Source organism: Leptonychotes weddellii, chromosome 12 (assembly GCF_054177405.1).
Source record: "Leptonychotes weddellii isolate Sample4059 chromosome 12, ASM5417740v2, whole genome shotgun sequence".
Classification (NCBI taxonomy): Eukaryota; Metazoa; Chordata; class Mammalia; order Carnivora; family Phocidae; genus Leptonychotes; species Leptonychotes weddellii.
Window position 1 is genome coordinate 62,359,338 of NC_138380.1, and position 21,780 is coordinate 62,381,117.

The following is a 21,780-nucleotide window of genomic DNA, read 5'->3' on the forward strand; positions in this document are numbered from 1 at the left end:
GCAAAGCTAATGTGAGCATTTCTGCCACCCCACGCCCGCTCCACATTCCACGCCACAGTGGGAAGAGGGCAATGGTGGATTCCAGCAGAACTGGGCTGGGTGCCATTTCTGCAACTTCCAAGTCACTTTACCATGCTGAGCCTGTCTCTCTACCTAAAACTTATAGGATGATAGTACATATCATAGTAGGATAAATATAAAATCTGGCACATGAAAGGTACTCTGTAAATGTTAGCTTTATTTTTTGCCATATGCTATTGCAAAAATCCACCTACGGATGATCCACCTAATGAGTGATATTTGAATATATATTAGGATAATGTCTTGTGTGACTGACCCTAGGCTAAGGATGAATAAATAACTCTCCAGCCTTCTCTATCAATACAACTGACACCACTTTCTCCATCTGATGCACCAGCCTAGTAATTCCACAAATCAACTTGGCAGACATCTATGGACGACCTTCTCTCTGCCGGTGCTGGGTCCTTGCTGGGTCACAAAGATGAATAGGATGCAGTATTCACTCACAGATTTCAGAGTTTACTATGAGCCACAAGACCAAAAACCAATAACTACAAAACAATAGGGTCAGAGACATGATAGATGTAGAAGAGGAGGTTCATGCAGATAAAGGAGCTATTAATCCTATCACAGAAGACCAGGAGGAGCTACAAAAAGGCATGAGAAGGAGTCTTCCCCCCCGCCACCGGGGTTAGGAGGTATGGGCGTTCTAGGCAGAGGGAGAAGTGGGAACAAAGAAAAAGAGGTGTGAAATTGATATGTAGAAAAGGGCCCCAGGGCGCCTGGGTGGCTCAGTCGTTAAGCGTCTGCTTCGGCTCAGGTCATGATCCCAGGGTCCTGGGATCGAGCCCCGCATCGGGCTCCCTGCTCTGCGGGAAGCCTGCCTTTCCCTCTCCCCTCCCCCTGCTTGTGTCTCTCTCTGTCAAATAAATAAATAAATGAAATCTTTAAAAAAAAAAAAAAGAAAAGGGCCCCGTATCATGACACCTCATGTCAAATCCCATCTCTACCATTTGAAATAAGCAACAACAAGCAACCTACGTAGCTTCTCTTTGCTTCAGTTTTCTTACCTACCAATCAGGTAAAATATTAATTGTTGCCTCAAACGTGACGAGGAAATTAATTGGGGAAGTATGCACGAGAGCCCTTAGCATAGGGCTTGGCACACAGTTGGTCCCAATGAGGAATAATGGAGGAATGAGGAGTGTATAGTGGCAGAAAGTAGACTGAGGAGGCTGAATATGGCCCCAAGGAAAGTTCCAGAGTGGATTTCTTAACGCATAAGCTAAAGATCCTCACTTTCTTTTGTGAGAAGCAAGCACATATTTGCGAAGAATAATTCACAGCAGGGATTGTGTGATTTCTGGCCAGACTTCAGAGGCCTATGAATCAGGGGCACACCGCAGACATTGAATTTTATCCCTTAGACCTGGAACATTTGAACCTAAGCAAGCTCTTGATCAGATATTTCCTGATAATTAAGATTAAGATAGAAAAATATGAGCTGGATTATAGCAACGCAGGCGCAATTGTCTTCTGGTGCTTCCTCTGGTTTTAGGCAGTGTTGCCTGCACGTGCTGAGCAGAAGACCGAATGTGAGCTTTGCCTAAAACCTCAGGAAGGGGCTGGAGGATTAAATGAGGGTTTATACAGTACCTGAGCTGTAGTATTGGTGATTATTCTGTCGAGATATGACTTGTTTTGGGGCCACACATTTGAACTCAAAGCAACTGAGTGCTGATTTCGTGCCTCCTTAGCTACCCTGGGCTCCCTTTGACTGTGATTATTCTACCTTTTCCAGGTCAGAGATGGTCTTGCATGAGAGAGAAGCCTGAATCAGGATAGGGCCTGATCTGCTCTGCTTTTCTCTGCCTTCTATTATCCCATCAGGTTTGATGGGTCTTGTGACCAGGCAGTGCGTCTGTTCTTCCCAGGTGGCTTTGGCTCTAAGACAATCTAATTTGGCTATCCTTGGTATTTTTCACAAGTCTCGGCCCACTCAGTGATTTCATGTCATCGAATCTTTTCTATAGGACCTGCAACTTCAACATCATTTGTGCTGTCCTTTGAATCCCTTGGGGCACTTTACGGATATTCACTGAGCTTTCCCTAGACCAATGTTTTCCAAAATGAAGGTTCATAAATCAAATTTAGTAGATTATGGCCAGCATTTTAAAATGAATGAAATAGGGGCGCCTGGGTGGCTCAGTCACTTAAGCAACTGCCTTCAGCTCGGGTCGTGATCTCAGGGTCCTGGGATCGAGCCCCGCATCGGGCTCCCTGCTCCGCGGGAAGCCTGCTTCTCACTCTCCCACTCCCCTGCTTGTGTTCCCTCTCTCTCTGTCAAATAAATAAATAAAATCTTTAAAAAAAAAAAAATAAAATGAATGAAATAGAATTGAATAGAAAGGTTAAGAATGTATTACATGTATTCAGATGAGTATTCTTTTGTGAACCTGTTTTAGGGTATGTGTGTGTGTGTGTGCCATGCAAAATCCTTTTCCTAATGCATCGTCCTTTTCCCTTTTATTTCTTTATTGTGAACTTTTGTAATTATAATGTCAGATTCCCATTTTTTAAATACCTTGTAGCTTCTCAGGTCATGGGGGCAGATCCCAACTTTCCCTTGAAGTCTCCTTTGTAAATTCAAGTTCATCATTCAGGGAACCACCCTCTGTTCACAGGCCAGGCCTTCTTCAGCTATTCATTCATCTCTGGAGCTCTAGCACCCAGGCTGGTGGTTCTCCACTCTGGTTGTGCTTCAGGATAAACTGTGGTTTCTCCTGTTAACAATGATTAACAAAGCTAATTGCTAGATCCCACTCCCAGCCTGTTAGGTCAGACCCTCTCCAAAGGTGGAATCGATGGCCAGCGCCATGGCAGTAGGAACATGTTAAATTTTTTCTGGATGAAAGATGGAGCACCCCAAATTCCTATCATTTTATACCATCTTAAGAATTTTATCCAGACTGTCCCCTAGCCCAACCTCTTCCTCTGTGAGACTAAATTATCAGTAAGGCAAGTGAAGAATTTCTCAGCCTATCTTTAGCCAAATAAGATTTCTGGGCACTCTTCAATAATCGTTGCTCCTCGCTAAGACCATATTGTATCATTAGTTCTCAAAAAATGTTGATTGTTTAAATCTGTTGGCCGTGCTGATGTTGTGGGCCAGTTCTTTTAAATGCCTCAGCAATAGTTTTGCTCTGCTCAGGCAGCCGGCTTGTACGTCCTTCCCACATCTGTCCTTTTTTCTTTTGTCCTTCGCTCAAATGTTCCCTGGGATGTTTATGCACTCAAATTTAATAAGTTGCTTTTGTGTGTGTGTGTGAAATGTCTTTTTATATGCTGGCCTTGAGTATGATTTTCTGAAGTTATAAACCCTTTAAGCACACCTGTGTTTTTCAAGTGACACACCCCAAAGCAGATGCCCAGTCCAGGCTTTGGAGCCAGACTGGGCAGATGGGTAGGAGGCCCATCTGTCAGCAGCCCTAAAACATCAATGGAGTAAATTGGAACCATGTTGCTATTTAACCCAAATTTCCACATAGGACTCCTTACGCAGCTGATGAAGTAGTTCCTATTCCTGCCAAAGTGCGCAGAGCTCTGGAGAGGACATGATGTATTTCCTTTGTGGATCAGTCCACCTCGGCTAAATAAACACTGAATGTACCCAGAGGCCCCACAGGTCTTATTCTGACCTTGTCTGGTAGGATCACTCAGACTCCAGGGACCGCTAACCCCAGGGTTGAAACTCAGGCAAAGTCCAGTTGAGGAGAACTTTATTGGCGGCTAACTTTCGCAACTTAATTGCAATTTCTGAATAGTTTTAGGTGCGTTTTATTCCTTTTTTTTCCTCCCCCAGAACACGACTTCATGCCTTCCGAGAAGTAACACCAGTCGAACTTCCTAACCGCAATTTAGTTAAAGGAATAGGTAAGTATGTAGAGAGGAGGAAGTATCTCATTGGAACTTGCAGTATTATCTTGCTATTGATTTGATTAATACACCTGTTTAGTTTTGTTCAAAAAATAGAACCATGAACCAGGAGAGAATGATTAAGTCAGTAGTTAATTATAAATACCAACGTACTTGACTTTTGACTTCACCAACATATGGCCAAGGTATTGACGGTTTTTCATAGTTTGTTTTTGTTTGGTCAGTTTAGCAAAAACAGTAAGTGGGAACAATGTTTGATTTTATGGTAATACAACCTGAGGAGATTCTAGGGGAGGGACAGGGGAAGGAGAAAAAGCAGTGAGTAAAGGGACAAAATTTAAAAAGCTCTCACACACCTTGGCAGTTACCACAAGACTTCTCCTCATGCATCTCTCTTTTAAATATGGGGGAAGAATATTTTTTCCCAGAAGTTCTCAGCAGATTTCCCCTCAGATCTCATTAGTCAGAGATAGACAACAGGCTGGGGCCCTAGCTGCAAAGGAAGCTGGGAAAGTAATTATGGGGCTCCCATTGGGGAAGGCAGGCCCTGTCAGCAAAGATAAAAGGCTAGGGGAATAGCAGCTTGTAGGCAACCAACAGGGAGTGTCACAGGACTCAAGTCCCCATCTGGTTTCAACCAACCAATTTTGTTATTTGAGGACAACTTGTTTGAGATCCATGCTTTGGATGTTATGTTTTGTTGTGCTAAGTTTAGAATTATTTATCTCGGTTGACTAAGGAAGGAAAGGCTATACCATATGACTTATTCAGTCAGCATCAAAAAGGTTGGCCAGATATCTTACAGTGCAATCTTTCTCTAGAAAACAAATATGATATTGATATTAGATATCACTGGATATTTGAAAAACAAACATCTCCACTAAGAGTATCAATACAAAATCAAAAATCTCATTTGTCTCTAGGTTGATAGAGATTTTAAAAATGTACATGGAAAGTATAATTAGCTTGGCGATATTTTACTGATGCTTATAATTAATAGTGCATGCGTATTTTGCATATGAAATGTATCCCCATTTTAACTGAAGCATTTGGAATCTGCCTATATTTCCAATATGGTTCTCAATTTACTGGATTTGGAATTAAGTATTAATATATGTTGGTAGTTTACGCTGTGTCTTTAACAAAACAGCGAGCTGTTTTCAAATAATTGTACCTTTTATAAATTTTGTGAATTTCCATGAACTTTATGTAGATTTCAGAGTCTGAGGAAAAAGTTCTAGTCCATTAATTTAAAAAATACATATTAAGTGTAAATTTTAATTACACTTAATTATATCAGTGTCTTCTAATTTTTATAGAATCCTATTAGTCAATTTGAAAAAGTAAATGAAAGAGTTAATTATTCTGAATCTATCAAATAAGAGCTAAATATGTAGCCCCATTTTCCAGTGAAGAGCGATAAAGAAAAGGATCATCAGCGCCCTGCAATCGTCTACAACACTCTGTACTGACTGTTCTCTTTTCTGGCAGAACCTGGCTCTGAAGACTTGGAGATACTCCCTAATGGACTGGCTTTCATTAGCTCTGTAAGTGGTTTCTTTCTTTACAGTGCTCTACACCATGTTCTAGATCCAGCAGCTTAAGTCTTTTGTTTAAGCTTGCTATTTACCAATGCCCACCTTCAAATAAAATAAGCAGTCATATGGTTCAAAACACCAACAGTATATACATTTTACAACGGTGTTAAAATTATGGCTGTATGCCTTCTAGGCATATTTGTACTCCTGTGTGTACGCTGAACTCGAATATTACCTTATCTTCCATTGTAGCAATTTCTGAGTCCAATGAGTTCAAGAACGGCTTTCCATCGATGGTCTGTCCCTTGAGGCACTTAAGTGGTATAGTCAAATATTTACTGAATTGGGTGTATGTTTCTATATATCCCTCCACATGTCATTTAGATTTTACCTTTTTCTTTCACACTTTTCAAAATAAACCCTTTAATCTAAAATTATTGATAGGCCATTCCACAATTTCCACACTTTGAAGAGTGAAGCCACCATGTTTGTTGAACCTCTTCTGCATACAAACCACGGTGGTGGTGACATAGCTCAAAAACAAAAGAAGTCAACACCCTTTGCTGGCTGTTGTAATTTATTTAGTCCAGTTTTCTCCTGTGAAGATGGAAGACTAGTCATCTTCTCCAGCAGTGTCTTACAAACCCTTTTTCTAAAGCAACAGAATAACATATTCCAAGCAAAATCTTATATGGGACCCCAGCATCTAAAACAAAAAACAGCTGTGTTGTTCTAATTGAAGGCTAAGAAAGAAGTTGTCTCTGGGCTCACTAGACTTCCCCTAAAACTCTGTCCCTGAGATGCTTCCAAGGAACCTGCCAGGAGACATTTTAAAAACCATAACCGATGTTCTCTCCATATTCTTTGCTTATATGATTGAAGCCCATTGGCAATTGCCCAGTTGGTCTACTTTTCCATTATTGATCTTTCTCATGAGTTGGGAGCTGTGGTATGGGACACATATGGCTTTGCTGCTGGTGATGGAAGGGTCCGAGCCAGTGTGTTGTGTGGGGTGGACTGGTGGAACACGTGGCTTCCAGAACCCCCATGGGCCTATCGCACAAGCCAACCAAGAGGCTTCCCATGTGGCCCTGTGACGCGAAGTAGACAGTATGACCCCATGTGCTATCTACCGCCTCGATCAGCTTTTGAAGTATTTGTAATGTGCCTATTTTTTTTCTTCTTCATGTTTCGTAAGGGATTAAAATATCCTGGAATAAAGAGCTTTGCACCTGATAAGCCTGACAAAATTCTTCTGATGGACCTGAATGAAGAAGATCCAAAAGTGTTAGAACTCAGGGTCACTGGAAGTAACTTCGATCAGTCTTCATTTAACCCTCATGGGATTAGCACATTCACAGATGAAGGTAACGCTATTTAATGCTTATTTAAAACAAAGCCAAAATTTAAAAAATGTTAAAGAATGAATATTTCCTCTCGTTCAACTACAGTATAATCATGATTAATGTTACTCTTCTGTTAAACGTATCCCATATGTTAATGAAATATAATATTATAACCACTCTGATGCTTGAGAATGCTAAAATACTTAAAAATAAGTTTGTAAAGCACTTATTTTTAAAAATACCAGCATTCACATTATCTCTATAATTACGGTAACAATAATATTTAGCTCTGATCATTATGGGTTTTCCATTTCAAATAATTGTCCAGATCCGGGAATTTACAGGGATAGATTTTTCTAACAGAAGGCATCAGCAACGTTATAGATCCACTGACAGAAAGTCACCGTGGTCAGTTTTCTCTCAGCCCTGTCACTTTCCGTGCCCTTCTGTCCACTGGTTCCTCTGTTTTGTCTTCAAACTACTTCTCCACATTTCAAAGCTATCAACATATTGCCCCCATCCCTCATGTCATCCTTCCATTTCTTCCTTTCTAGATGCAGCCTTTTGCTGGGTCTCTACGTGACTCTTCAACCCTGGCTGTGCACAGAAACCCCTGCAGGATTTGACATCAACTGCATTTGTTTTCCTTTTACATTTTGACCCCCTATTTCTCCTGCCCTCCACTCCCCACCTCTGGCAACCACCATCTATGAACTTTGTATTTCACTTTTAGGTTTTAATTCTACATATAAAAGAAATCACTTGCGGGCGCCTGGGTGGCTCAGTTGGTTAAGCGACTGCCTTCGGCTCAGGTCATGATCCTGGAGTCCCGGGATCGAGTCCCGCATCGGGCTCCCTGCTCGGCGGGGAGCCTGCTTCTCCCTCTGACCCTCCCCCCTCTCATGTGCTCTCTCATTCTCTCTCTCTCAAATAAATAAATAAAAAATCTTAAAAAAAAAAAAAAAAGAAATCACTTGCTTTAGTTCCCTCCCCCTGACTTATTTCACTTAGCATAGTGCCCTTAAGGTCCATCCATATTGTCACAAATGGCAGGATTTTTGTTCTTTTTTTTATGGCTGAATAATATTCCTCTGTGTGTGTGTGTGTGTGTGTGTGTTTATTCATCCATCGATGGACACTTAGGTTGTTTCCATGTCTTGATTCCTGTAAGTAATGCTGCAATGAACATAAGGAAGCATATAGTTTTCAAATTAGTGTTTTCATTTTCTTTAGATCAATACCCAGAATCGAATTCCTGGGTTGTATGGTAGTTCTATTTTTAATTTTTCGAGAAAACTCCACAGTGTTTTCCACAGTGGTTGTACCAGTTTGCATTCCCAACAACAGTGTATGAGGGCTCCTTTTTCTCCACATCCTTGCTAACACTTTTATTTCTGGTCTTTTTGATAATAGCCATTCTAACGGGTGTGAGATGGTATCTCGCTATGGTTTTGATTTGCATTTCCCTGATTAATGATGTTGAGCATCTTTTCTTGTACTTGTTGGCTGTCTATGTCTTCTTTGGAAAAATATCTTTTTCAGATCTTCTGCTTATTTTTATTTTTTTAAAGATTTATTTATTTATTTGAGAGAGAGATTGAATGTGAGTGGGGTAAGGGGCAGAGGGAGAGAGAAAATCCTTCAAGCAGACTCTCGCTGAGCACGGAGCCAGACACAGGGCTCGATTCCTGGACCCCGAGATCATGACCTGAGCCGAAATCAGGAGTCAGACACTTAATAGACTGAGCCACCCGGGCCCACCTCTTCTGCCCATTCTAAAATCAGATTATTTATTTGTTTTTGCTACTGAGTTAAATGAATTCTCAAAATGGATTAAAGACTTGAAGACCTGAAACCATAAAACTCCTAGAAGAAACATAGGCAGTAAGTTCTTTGAAGTAGATCTTGAAGATGATTCTTTTAAATCTGACACCAAAAGCAAAAGCAACAAAAGCAAAAACAAACAAGTAGAATTAAATCAAACTAAAAAGCTTCTGTACAGCAAAGGAAATCATCAACAAAATGAAAAGCCAACCTACTGAATGGAAAGGAATATTTGCACATCATGTATCTGATAAGGGGCTAATATCCAAAATATATAAAGAATTCATTTAACTCAATTGCTCCCTCCCTCCCTCCCTTCTTTCTGGCCTTCTTTCCTTTCTTCCTTCCTCCACCTCATTTATGCTGTTGACCACTGTCTCCTTCAAGTAAATTTCTCCTCCCCGATATTCCAATATACTTATTTAGCTTAGTTCTGATCCTACTGCAGGTTTTTCCCCCTGTTCATTGTTTTGTCACTCATTTCAAATTCTCTGAACATTCCCCAAAAGACTGATTTTTTTGCCTCCTCTTTATTTGCTCTATTTCAAAAAGTTCAACCAAGTCACACCCATTAACTGTGCCTGCTTTCTGGGAGAATTCCATTAATGGGGTATTCTTTATTTTTAATCAGCACTTCAGTTCCATTCCTTCAAGCTTACCAGATTATTCTATTTGAGTTCCTCTCTTCTAGCTGCTTTAAACTCAACATGTTGAAAACTGATTTTCCATCCTTTTATCCTTCCTTCTTTACCTTTCTATCCCGTATGACATCTCTTCTTTTATATATACATATAGAGTCCCCTTTCAGTGACCTCTCCACCCATTTATCAATGTCGTATTTTATTTTTAAAACATCAAGTGCAAAGAAATATACTGTTGGGTATGTGTACACTTTTAAGAATAAAAGGGAGTCATATTACCCAAACCCTTCTATAAAGTGCTTTTGCATTTAATATTACATTATGGACTCCTTTCTATGACAGTGCATTTAGAGTTCCTTTACAATGCCTGTTTAGGATCCAGATGCATGGGAGTGCAGTAATGTAGTTCTTCTGTTGATGGATATTCAGTCTGTTTCTGCCTTTACGTTCATTGTGAACAATGCTAAAATAAACATTCCTGTATATATATCTTCTGTGAGTATTTCCTTAGGATAAATGCCTAGAAGTAGAATCTGCTGCACAAAACATGAATCTGGGTTTCAGTGCTCACTCATGTTTGATTTTTGACTTCCTCATTTCTCAGCCATCATCAGGGACTTTTGATACTTCCTGTCAAATGTCCTCATATCCTTTCTTGCCACTTCTTGTTAATGCCATCCTTCTGGCCCGGTCCCTTCTCCCCCCATACCTGGATTACTGCTGTACTGTAAACTCATGTTACTCCTTGGCTCCAAAGCCCCAGTGAGTAAGCCCTGGGTCCTTACCATGAGCCCTAACAAGACTGGCCTTGGCTACCTACCTTTATGGCTGCAGGCTTCCCACTCTTGCTTTCACTCACTCTACTCCATCCACAACCTCACTATTAAGAGATGTGTCAAGGAAGTTCCTGTCGCAGGCCCTTTGCACACTCTCTTCCCTCAACTGGGAATGCTCTTTCTCCAGATACTCACATGGTTTGGTCTCCTATGTCATTTAGGTTTCTGCTTTAACATCACTTCATCAGAACTTCCCTGACTGTCATGAAGAAAACGTCTCATTACTCTTCATTCTTTTATCTGGTTTTATTTTCCCTATGTAGCACTTAATACCAATGAAAATAAACACTTGTCTGTTCAACGTCCTAACCACCAGGAGCCTCCTGGTTGGCTTCTCTGTTTAAATCTCTTCATTTCAACCCACTAAACTTTGCATTGTTTTTCTTTAAACACCAATTTGGTCACATCAAAGATCCCAAAGACTTACTGCTTCTTAAGGCAAAGACTGTAATAATCTAACTTCACTTGCCAACTCTAATCACACCTTCTTGACCACTTAAATTGGTCTCTTTTATGTCTTAAAGCTGGACTGACTCATGGAAGCTGCTTCCCTTTGATAGAATCTCTCAGGTGTTCTTTTTATGGAATTTATCATCTTACACTGTGTGAATTATACCCAAGCACACCTTCTCATGTCGGTGTTCTCCACATCTTTTATCTCTTTTATCTCAACTCTGCATCTTGCTGAGACCATTTGCAATAGAAAGCTTAACAAGCTCTTTGGAGTTTTAGTGTCAAGCGTTGCTCATTCTTAAGTTGAGGATTTTTCCCTCCTGTGGAGTTTGGAGGTGTTTAGAGACTGTCACTAGTTCTTCCTTTAGCCATTTTTTTTTTCCTTTGGAGCAATCACAAGTGCTTCTCTCTACAAGGAGATGAAAATATTCCATCTGCCTGACACCCTAAGTACTAGTTGGAGGTGGGTTGAAATTGCTTTTTGGAGACAGGGCTGACAGCTGAGAGCTCAGTTAATGTTTCGATTTTTGTTTTTAATCTCTTCTCAGATAATACCGTGTACCTGCTGGTGGTGAACCATCCAAATTTTAAGTCCACAGTTGAGTTGTTTAAATTTGAAGAAGAATAAAAATCACTTTTGCATCTGAAAACCATCAGACACAAACTTCTGCCTAAGTACTGAGATATATCATATTTCTATTTTCCTTTAACACCAGTGGATGGTTAATCCACCTTTGGTTTCTCCTTCCAGCCAGAGTGGGAGGGGGGATAATGGCTGGTCAATTCTCCTTTCTAATCATCACAAACTCCTCCAAATGGTCTTCTGCAGATACTTTTGAAGATTCAAACCCCTGAGAGAAGACCCATTCTCTTCCTCTCTCATTTCCCAGGCTCCCTGGATGCTGACTTATGGCTCTTAGCCTCAGAATGTCCACTCAAGCTGTTATTAAGACGTAACTCTGTTCTTCTCCAAAACCCACACCAGTTTCACAGAGAAATTCCACATCATGAGCTTGCTTATTTATTCATTTATTTCTTTTTGTATTAAAAAATAGAATCTTAGATGTTTCTATGAATTAGAAACATATACCCAAGGGAGATCTGAGATCCGGTGCCTCTAAAGCTCCCCATCCTACCCCTACTGATGTTTGGGCGCATAATTTAGGGAGTAGCATATCTGTGGTTAACACTCAGTTTCAATCTTAGGCTTCTTGACAATATAACACAAGGAAAAAGAAAACACCCAGGGATCCCTGATCCCCGTCAACCCAACACAAAATCAACTTCCTCACTTGCCTTAAGACTTGGTTTGTGAGGCTAGTGAGGGATTTGGGACAAAAGTCTGACAAAGTCTTCCCAAACAATCTTTATCCTCTAATCATTAAGATTGTCTAGAGTCCCAGACTTTATTTGAATGATTAACAGACAGCATTGGATTACCTCAGTATTGGTAAATCTAGATTTCTTTTAAACTGTGTGTTATTTACATGCAGGGACCTAGCAGAGTGCCTGGCACGCAGTGTTCCCAGGATCCCCTCCTCTCTTTTTTTATCTGGTGGTTTTGAAGATGAGGAAACTGAGATTGGAGAGAAACTGAGTTACTGGATGAAGGTCAATCAACTAATTAGTAGCTGCGTAGGAACTATATGGCCCAAGTCTTCTTCTGCATCCCTAGGATGAGTACAGATTCAGAGAACAGCTTTTGGTGGAACAGGTTATTTATACATTCATTCAACAGATGTAATTTGGAAAGAGAATGAGATTACTGAACGTCTGGAGAATGTGCCACATACCAAGATACTTTAGGGAAAAGTATATAGGATAGAGAAGCTGGGCTAATAATAATTGTAATAACTGTAATAATAATTGCAATAATTGTGCATAATAATTGTGGTTGTAATAATTGTGATAGTAACAATGAGCTTTAACTGTAAGTTAGGTGCTACAATAACCAATTTAAACTGATTACTTTATTATCTTTTTACAAATACCTTCTTAATTAGGTGTTATTATTATGCCATTTTGGAGTATTTAACTTGCTCCAGATAATACCATCAGTAAAATGGCATAGCTGGAATTTTAACCCTGTATCTCGAGGCTGAAGTGGCGGCTCTGAGCCACTCTGAAATAGTGAAAGCTTACTTTGTTGGTTTCACAGTTAGTCTTGAAGCCTCATATTTGTCCAGATTCCCAGGGTTAGGGTATTTTTTTCTGGGCCAAGTGCAAAAATACATGTCTTTGGCAATATAGAAGCAAACTGAAAAAAAAAAAATAGTGCCACAATTAACTAAAATTCTGGTCTCTCAACTGAAGGACTAGCCATGTATATTTTCTCCTTTGTATTTAATGGCTATTTATGTTGTTGTTTATAGCATTAATATTCCTATTACTAATCTATCACAATTGAAGTATGTTATTAATGATAACACAGCAGTCATGATCGATCATCTCTTACAGCCAGGCATGGTGCCAAGGTCTTCATATTCATTCTTTCATTTTATTTACCCTAACCTCACAAAGTCCAGAGAGGAAACTGAGGTATAGATTTTAGTGGCATGCTTGGTCCCATAGACAATAGCAAGCAATGTCAGCATGCAAATGGGGTCTATCAGATTTCAAAGCTATTACTCTGAAATATTCCTCTCCGCTTTTTTTTACGAAAAACAGGCAAATGATTTGTAAAGTATACTACTCACTTTGGAAAAAAGAGAGGGGGAAAAAGAGAGAGAGAGAAGAGGTTTATGCCTGAGCCTGTACACACTAATCCTAAATTCCTGGACCTTTTTTCTCATGTCGCGGTAGTGATCACCACTGACGGAGGGTTCAGCGAGTGGCCAGCTTCCTACAAAGCACCCAACAAGCATTGTCTGACTGTGATTTCCCCTGAGACTCTACAAATTAAGATTCTGACCCTTAGTCTTATACTAATGAGCTGTAGGACTTTGGGAAAATTGTTTAACCTCTCTTTACAGATGAGAAAACTGAGACTCTGTGTGCTTATCTAACTGGCCCAGGAGCCCAGAGCTGCGTCAGAGCTGATGTGCTGGCCATGACGCCCTCAGCAACGGAGCGGAGATAATTCTCTCCCAGATAATGGCCCTGGGGAACTTCTGTCACCTCAATCAGCAGAGAATGACTCACTTATGTGTTCACTGTTGTACCTATTAAAGCAGAAAAATAGACTCATATATCTTAGATTTTCAGTAACAGAGAGAGAATCAAAATCAGAAAGAAAATATGCCGTAGCATCCCTTTCCTGAGCATTCTTGCTCGTGGACATTTTCCTCAGTTTAGAATCATGAAACTTTAAGGCCGGAAGTGACCTTTTAAGACTAAAATATAGAGCAGTCCATCTCGTCCTCCTTTTACAGATAGGGAAACTGAGGTCCTGCATTGCAAAATGATTAATTTTACCTAAATGGCACAGCTAATCGTGACAGAGCTTTAACTAAAATGCAAGTCTCAAGATGGCCAGTGTTTTTTCCTCCCTCTGCCCGATGATATCCCAGACTGTTCAATGTGAGAGTGACTTCTGTATGAACATAAATGCATTTTGCCCTGATAATGATTCCTGGCCTAATTTAATGTCTACTGAATATAGTATATCTAAAAACACACACACACACACACACACACCATAGCACTATTTTTCAGATACAATTAATAGGATTTTTATGTTACATTGTTATAGTAACCTTTTAGGGTTTCTTAAGAGTAATTATTGTCTTTGAGGATCCTACAGGTGGCATTGAATATGAATTCATATGAATTCTGTGCCCTAACGGCTAGAGTGAAAGCTTCATCTGCATCTTGATTTTAGGAACAGCCATTAATGAATGCTAATCAATGCCTAATGCTGTAACGTACAAGACCTTCCCTTGTATATATCCTATATGTGTGTTTGAATTTGCAGTTTCAATGATATTGTTGCTGTGGGACCTGAGCACTTTTATGCCACAAATGATCACTATTTTGTTGACCCCTACCTGAGATCCTGGGAGCTCTATTTGGGTTTAGCGTGGTCTTACGTTGTTTACTATAGTCCAAATGAAGTTCGAGTGATGACAGACGGATTTGATTTTGCTAATGGAATCAACATCTCACCTGACGGCAAGTATGTGAACTCTTTACAATGTCATGCATTTCCCCAGATTCTTATTAGACACCGTTAGAACATACTCATTTTCTAAACAACATGATATGCTCTAACATGTTATTTTGGTAAGAGGAAATTAGGAAGAATGTTAAAATATCTTAATTTCTCAGGGGATAAAATGTATCAAATCAAAATTTTCTATTTTGTGTAGGCATATTCTTTTAAATTTGGGGGTAGGGATGAATATATCAAGAAGGGGAACTGTGATAAGCATTTAATATTACTCAATAGCTTTGCTTTGAGGGAAGAATTTTGAGGTCGTAATAAGATTAACAGCATGTAGTTATATATCTCAGTAGTGCTGGTTTGTGACAAGATAAAGAGCTTGCACCAAAATGTAAATCAAGACACTGCTTTCTCCACCAAGAAAGTGTTACTGTGGGGGAAAAGTCAGCTTAACTAAGCAGTGTGCTTCAAGATGTAGTTGATTTACGTTATTATTTGATGATACCCCCGAAACAAACAATTCACAGAGCAACACTGGTTGTGTTACACTTTGGGTAACATTAGTCTATCCACAAAAGCCATGTATCCAGTCATATATAACCTTCCTCATCTTCTATCATCACGGATCTCAGAAGTTAGTAACATAACTAGAGGAAACCATGTGGACGGCTTTCAAGTATTTATAGCATCTCCTGGTCTTCCAAAGTAGCAGATAATATGTAGTTATTTCTCTCTTTGTTCTGGGCTGCACTGACCACATGTCTTTACGATGAGCGGGGCGTTGCACTGCATGCAAAATACGAAATGCACAGGGTCAGGACCAGGCTCAGGGTGAGAGGGGAGGAAGACTTCTCTCAGATCGAGGCCAAACGTCTTGTCTTCTCCCATACTTTCTCTGGCCTAAAACAAGGGCCTGGTTGTCAAAGGGTTCTCCTGAAGCCTGCCCGAGAGAACTCGCTATCCTCTGACATGCAGAACCTGGGGATTGTCACTATATTGACAAGTGAAGAGAAGTAATGTCATTCATTTTACTCCCAGATATTAAGAGCTGGTACTAGGGCTACGTTTCTTCCCTTCTAATCAGGGACAACTAGGTTCCTACCTTTAGAAACAACTTTTCAGAAATGAAAACGCCTTTGCACATTGTAAACTTACTGAGTTTTTTTTTCAGAATTTGGTGTGCTTTGAGAGGGGTTGCATTTTCCAGTCTCTAAGCGAAGTTCTTTCCTAGGAAGGGTTCTTACAAACTTCACCGTAACCTTCTGAGCCGTATTACTTCAAGTGCTTTGATGTAGCTCTTTCTTCTTTGAAGGTATGTCTATATATCTGAATTGCTGGCTCATAAGATTCATGTGTATGAAAAGCACGCTAATTGGACTTTAACTCCATTGAAGGTGAGATGTATTAACACTGTAAGTTTGCAGAGTGATAATTAGATTCTAATTGATTTGTGAAATTAAAAGTGAGCAAAAAAGGACTGTCTAATTGGAGTGGGTGAGAACCAATTTTTCACTTCTTTATTAAGAGTCAACAGCATCATGTATGTTTGTTGTTCACTTTTACTCAACTGCAGAGTGGGAAGCAGCAAGCCAAATATCTCACCTATGAAACTTTGATTCTTTCTGCCCGAATGAATCCTCATTGCTCAGTTTCCCTTCCCTTCCTCCCTCCCCTTTCTCTCTCCCTTTCATTTTTCCCTCCATGTTGATGAAACAGCCAAGAAATCACCCCAACTGATATGTCGTGTGACAGCGCTCTCCATAATAGTTATAAATAACGTAAATCTAATATGAAGCCCAATAAAGTATCAAGGACTCCCGGTGGCCACTAAGCAGCCCTGCAGCCCAGCACTTTGCTACCTTTGTCTCCAAGACCCCCTCCTGCTCAGCCTCACCCCCCTGAGCTCCCCAGGTGGGGCCCTGCCTCAGGCAGGGCCCTGGTTCCCTCGGCTCCGATGCTCTTCCTCCAGATCTCAGTGGCTCTCTCCTTCATATCCTTCCAGTTTCCACTAAAATGTCACCTCAGCGAGGCATTCCCTGGCTACCTAATCTAGGCTTGCAGCTCTGTTCGCCTCGCTACACACACCCTAATAGTTTGCAAGCTCAGGAGCGTCCTGGCCCAATCCGAACCACCCTCTTCCCCTGCCTCCACACAGAGGGCAAGGAGAGACCGAGAAAGAGGCAGGCCCCTCCAGATAGGTAGGTGGCAGGTTTAATAAACAAAGGCACTTATTTACTTGGCTTGTCTTGGGCAGCTGCAAGATGAGTAGCTCTCCGCACCTGCCCACCGGAATCTTAAAAGTTTATATAGAGGCCTTAATGGGGGCTCAGTCCCATACACCGCCCAGATGGGCTCGACAACACTCTACTCTGTCAAGGCTGTGTCCCTGGAATGGCTCCCACTGTGCCAACAGCGGGCAGAATGCACATTTCAAGGACGGGGAAGGGGACGGGGAGCCTTCAGTTGTCCAGGTCCAGCTGGAGGTTCAGCCAGGGGTCGTGGCCTCTCAATGACCTCCTCCAACACTCCATCCCTTGCGACAGCTCTTACGATCTCATATACCCCCTCTTCTGCAACGTGCCCTGAGCAGTCAGCAAGGGGCTCACTAGCTTGGAGGCAGCGTGTTTAGTGGCTCTCTGGCTACCCTGGGGGCAGATAGCACAGCGAGAGTACAGGCACATGCAAGGGAGAACGCAGATTACAACAATGATTCCCCAAACCAATGACAATGTTTTCATCCAAGGGCCCCATGATCTGAACCACTGATTTATTAAGTCCCCCAAGCTGAGGGTCACATCACTCCAGGCATTCACTTGTGTCCTCACGTGATTTAAAAAGATGACACACGAGCAGACTCATCAGGCATGAACACACAACATTCTGTTTGGATAATGGCAAAGAGGTGGCGATAGTGTTTGAGGCCATCCGATCTGGGAGGACAGCTTTTATAATTAGAGACATGTCAGTGTTCAGTAAGGACAGGCTTTGTTGGCTCTCATTTAAGGCTTATTGGATGAATTTGGTCAGGGCTTTGCTTGGCTGTTGCTTGGGTGTTGTTTAAAACACGTCGGGCACGCTATTACGGCGTTGACCGAGTCTCTCTATTTTGAGGGCAATAGAGCATCTTTGGAAATACGCCCTCCCACTGGGCCGCTGGGGTGGCTACTCTTTTTATGCACCCAGTCTCTGTATCTCCTAAAGGGTTTGTTGCTATAACTTAGATCCACGCTAGGACGTGAGCTTCCTGATTGCCAGAGGGTGTCATCCCCGCATGAGCTGGGATGTGGAAGACAGTAGGGACTGCCTCAGGTTTCTGCAGGCAGACTCAAATGTTTTTCCACATATCCTGCCCCCACCGGGGCTTACTCCCATCATCCACCCCTTGGCTTGCCACAGTCCCAGCCACAGGATTAATCCCTCTAGAACAGCCCAACTGTCAATGCAAAGGGTCACCTGTCAGGGCTCAGGAGTGATCACCAGCCAAACCGCCCCTAGTGCAGTCCACGGGCCGCGGTTTCTTCCTGCTTCTATCCAGACGGTGTCAGTGTTGGGCTGAATAGCAACTGCAGTTCACGTGGATGGATTCCTTTGACTAGATCCATCCCCCACTCCCTCTCTACAAGCTGCAAGCACTGCCATGGAATTGGGGGTCGATGCATCTGGAGGATCTATGTATTCTACGGGGCCAGTAGACTGTGTTTCTAGAGACCATGGGCTGGTGGGCAGGGTGCTCCCGTGCTGCGGGTCGGAACGCCACTTCGTCAACATGGGGGTCTGAGCCATGGCAGAGATGCGTGGCAGGAACATATTCTCAACCCACCCTTTGATAGGAAAGGAAGTTCTTAATTTGATATCCTCTTCCTTCCCGACAGGCTCCCCGCCCTGGAGCCATACTGCGTATAGGGCTAGGAGCTGTTGCTCTAAGGAGTATATGGAATTTTCTGTCCCCTTCCAGGGCTGGGACCAAAATCCTAGGGGTACTCTGTCCTTCCGTTATCCCCACCACAGTGCGCAATCCGTCTGGAGTCACAGACACATCAAACCCAAATAGTAGCCCTGCTTGCGAGATGCCCAGAGCTGTAATCTACTTCACTAGTATGTTTGCTTTCTCAAAGGGGACTTGCTGTCCTGATCCCCAGTCCTACACATGTCCTTTCTTTATCAGTCCATATCAGAGACAGAGACACGATGCCAGATGGGGAATAAAAGCCCTCTAAAACCCGCAAATCCCTACAAAGGTTTGCACCGCTTTCAAGTTCTTAAGGGTTGTTAAGCTTGCGCCTTATCAATCACAGCTTCTGGAACGTTTGTCTTGCCCAACCAAATGACTCCCAAAAGCCTTGTGGCGGTTCCTGGGCCTTGAATTTTCTGTGGGTTTGTGACCCATCTTCTCCCTTGCAGCAGTTCCAGGAAAGCTTGCAGAATGCCCTGCAGCATGTTCTTGGATAGTTTCTCCTATCTCTTTATGCCCCCAAGCAATTTATATTGTTTAACAGCTACCATTTTTTGAAGGGCTGGCAGGCCTACTGGTTCCCAGTGGGTGTTTCTCCTCGGCACTGGTTTGATTACTCGAACCAATAGATTCTCTGGTATTGGAGAAAGAAAAACCTCATATTCCTGGGGTAGTACGGAGGAACACTAATTTTCGTCAAAGAACTTTCTTAACCATAACCATTCGCTCTCTGTAACCATTGGTGGTGCTGAAAACTTCTGAGGGTCACCATGTGTTAGAGTACATTTGGATCCAGGCTCCACCAGAGCTGTCACTCCTGGAGGACCAGTGACGAGTGAGCTCAACTTGAGGCCTCTGATCATCTGTACCTGCCCTCACTTGGAGGCAGTCCTGGCCTGTACCTGTTACCTGCGGTATGGGAGGCACCACCCCCAACAGCATTGCATTCCCGAAGTTTCTGCTGGAGCAGGCAGGGCATCAGGGACGGTAAGGGGCAGATGGAGCAGGTCTGGATTGTTGTTCAGGTTTTATGGCTTTCCACCTGCCAATGAACACAGTGTTGGGTTGTCAGTTTTTCTGTTCAGGCGAGCTCCCTACGGCAATGAGGTTAAACCACATTTGTTTCTGGGTTATTTTTACTGGACCTTTATGGCCGATCAGGATAGTCTTTAGGTTTTATGGGTGATCTCTCTGTCTCAAGTCTTTCCCACAGCCCGTACCAGTCCCGGGATTTGTCCGTTTTCCCCAAACCAACAATGGGTTGCCCAACATTATAAATATCTTGTCCCACAGCTGGGCTCAACCTGGACATGAGTGTCCCATAACAGGTGTTGGGGCGGACCGGAGTATACCACTTTTCATTCTTGCCGTGAATGTGGCCTGATTAGGGCTTTAAAGACAGAGGCTGAGGTTGCCTGTCTCATTCCCAACTCCCTAAGGATTGTTGTACCTCCTCTGTAGATTTTCAGGGATCCACATGCCCAGGGAGGTGTCCCTCATTGGGCCAAACCTCCCTGCAGGCTAGAATAATCCAGTCTATAAGTATTTTGAACCATTGAGCGCCATGCTGGCGCTGCTGGGGAGCAGGGTGTGTGGTGAAGTTGCTCATTTTCTCTGCTTCCTGCCCAGAGAAATGCCATCTGCCCCGTATCCCATAGGTGCGCTAACCAGGCTAGGATACTTGCCCTGGCCTTTTGCTGGAACTTGGCAGCTGTATCAATAAGCTCAGCGGAAGTACATTCTCTCTTCATGAATGTCTCCTCAGTTGGAGGCTGCCCTGCTGGCTGGGGTCGTTGTGGTGCTTTTGCTTGCCTTTGTACTCGGGGTTGGACAGCATGGGGCATTGCGTTCACTTCACAGCATGTCCTCTTCCCTCTCCCCCATTTTCCCAGGCATTCCACCTCTTAGTGTCCCAATCAGACCTCGTCACAGCGCTCGGACCTTGATCCTCGGCAGCTTGGGCCCTCCCAGCTTTGCAAAATGGCATGCAGGGTCTTCAACTTATTATTTGCCCTCTCCTCTTGTCTGCCAGCCCCGAGGCTACAGAGTAGTGGGCACCCACACGTCCTTCTCTAACTGCAACTCTTCTTCCCACTTCCTTTATTTCTAAGTTAATTATTTATTAAATAGTTGACACATTAACTTCAGGTGTATGACATAGTGATTGGAGAACTCTGTACATTACTCCATGCTCATCCCAAGTGTCATCACTGTCCATCACCACTGTCACCATGCAATGGCATTACAGTATTATTGACTATATTTTTCGTCTCTGTGACTTACGTATTTTATACCCGAGGTTTATACCTTTTCATCTCCTTCACCACTTTTGCTACCCCCCAACGCCTTCCTTCCCCTCTGGCAACCCCCAGTTTGTTCTCTGTACTTGTAAGTCTGTTCCCCTTGTTTCTTTGTTCATTTGTTTGGTCTTTTTAGATTCCACAGAGAAGTGAAATCATATGGTATTCGTCTTTCTCTGTCTGACTTATTTCACTTAGCATAATATCCTCTAAGTCAAGCCATGTTTTTGCAAATCATGAGATCTCAATCCTTGTTATGGCTGAGTAGTGTGTTAAATCAGCTTGGGCACCGTCCCCAGGCATCTGCCATGGGGCCCACCCTTCCCCACGTAGAGGTCAATGGCCAACTCGGGGTTTTCCCCAAGGATGCCTCTTTCCTAAAGCCCGTTTCTCTGGTCTCCTGGCTGGCTCACCAATTATTAGTTTGTAATCTGGGGAGCTTCCTGGGTGCAACCTGAAACTGGTCCCTTGGCCCCCATACACAGAGGGCAAGGAGGGATCAGAAAAGAAGGCAGACCACTCCAGATTGTGGGTGGAAGGTTTAATAAGCAAGGGAAATTTCATATGAGGCTTGTCTTGAGCAGTCATGAGACAAGTAGATCTCCACACCCACCGACCAGAATCTTAAACGTTTTTATAGAGGTCTTAACTGGATTCAGCCACTTATACTGTCCAGATGGTCTCAATAACACATTACTCTCTCAAGGCTATGTCCTTGGAACAGCTCCCACTGTGGAAACAGTGGAGAGAATGTACATCCCAAGGACAAGGGAGGGGTTAAGGAGCCTCCGGTTGTCTGGGTCCAGCTTGAGGATCAACTGGTGGTCATGT

The 21,780-nt window shown here is 42.5% G+C and overlaps 1 protein-coding gene across 1 annotated transcript; it reads left to right on the forward strand.

Annotated features, from left to right (window-relative positions):
- Positions 1–2,885: 2,885 nt before the first annotated feature.
- On the forward strand, positions 2,886–19,146 carry LOC102734038 (serum paraoxonase/arylesterase 1). The gene is given in 8 exon segments (XM_081799692.1): positions 2,886–2,903; positions 3,852–3,954; positions 5,449–5,504; positions 6,694–6,862; positions 11,144–11,270; positions 14,509–14,709; positions 16,010–16,091; positions 19,099–19,146. Coding segments are annotated over 8 exon segments (804 nt in total).
- Positions 19,147–21,780: the final 2,634 nt, after the last annotated feature.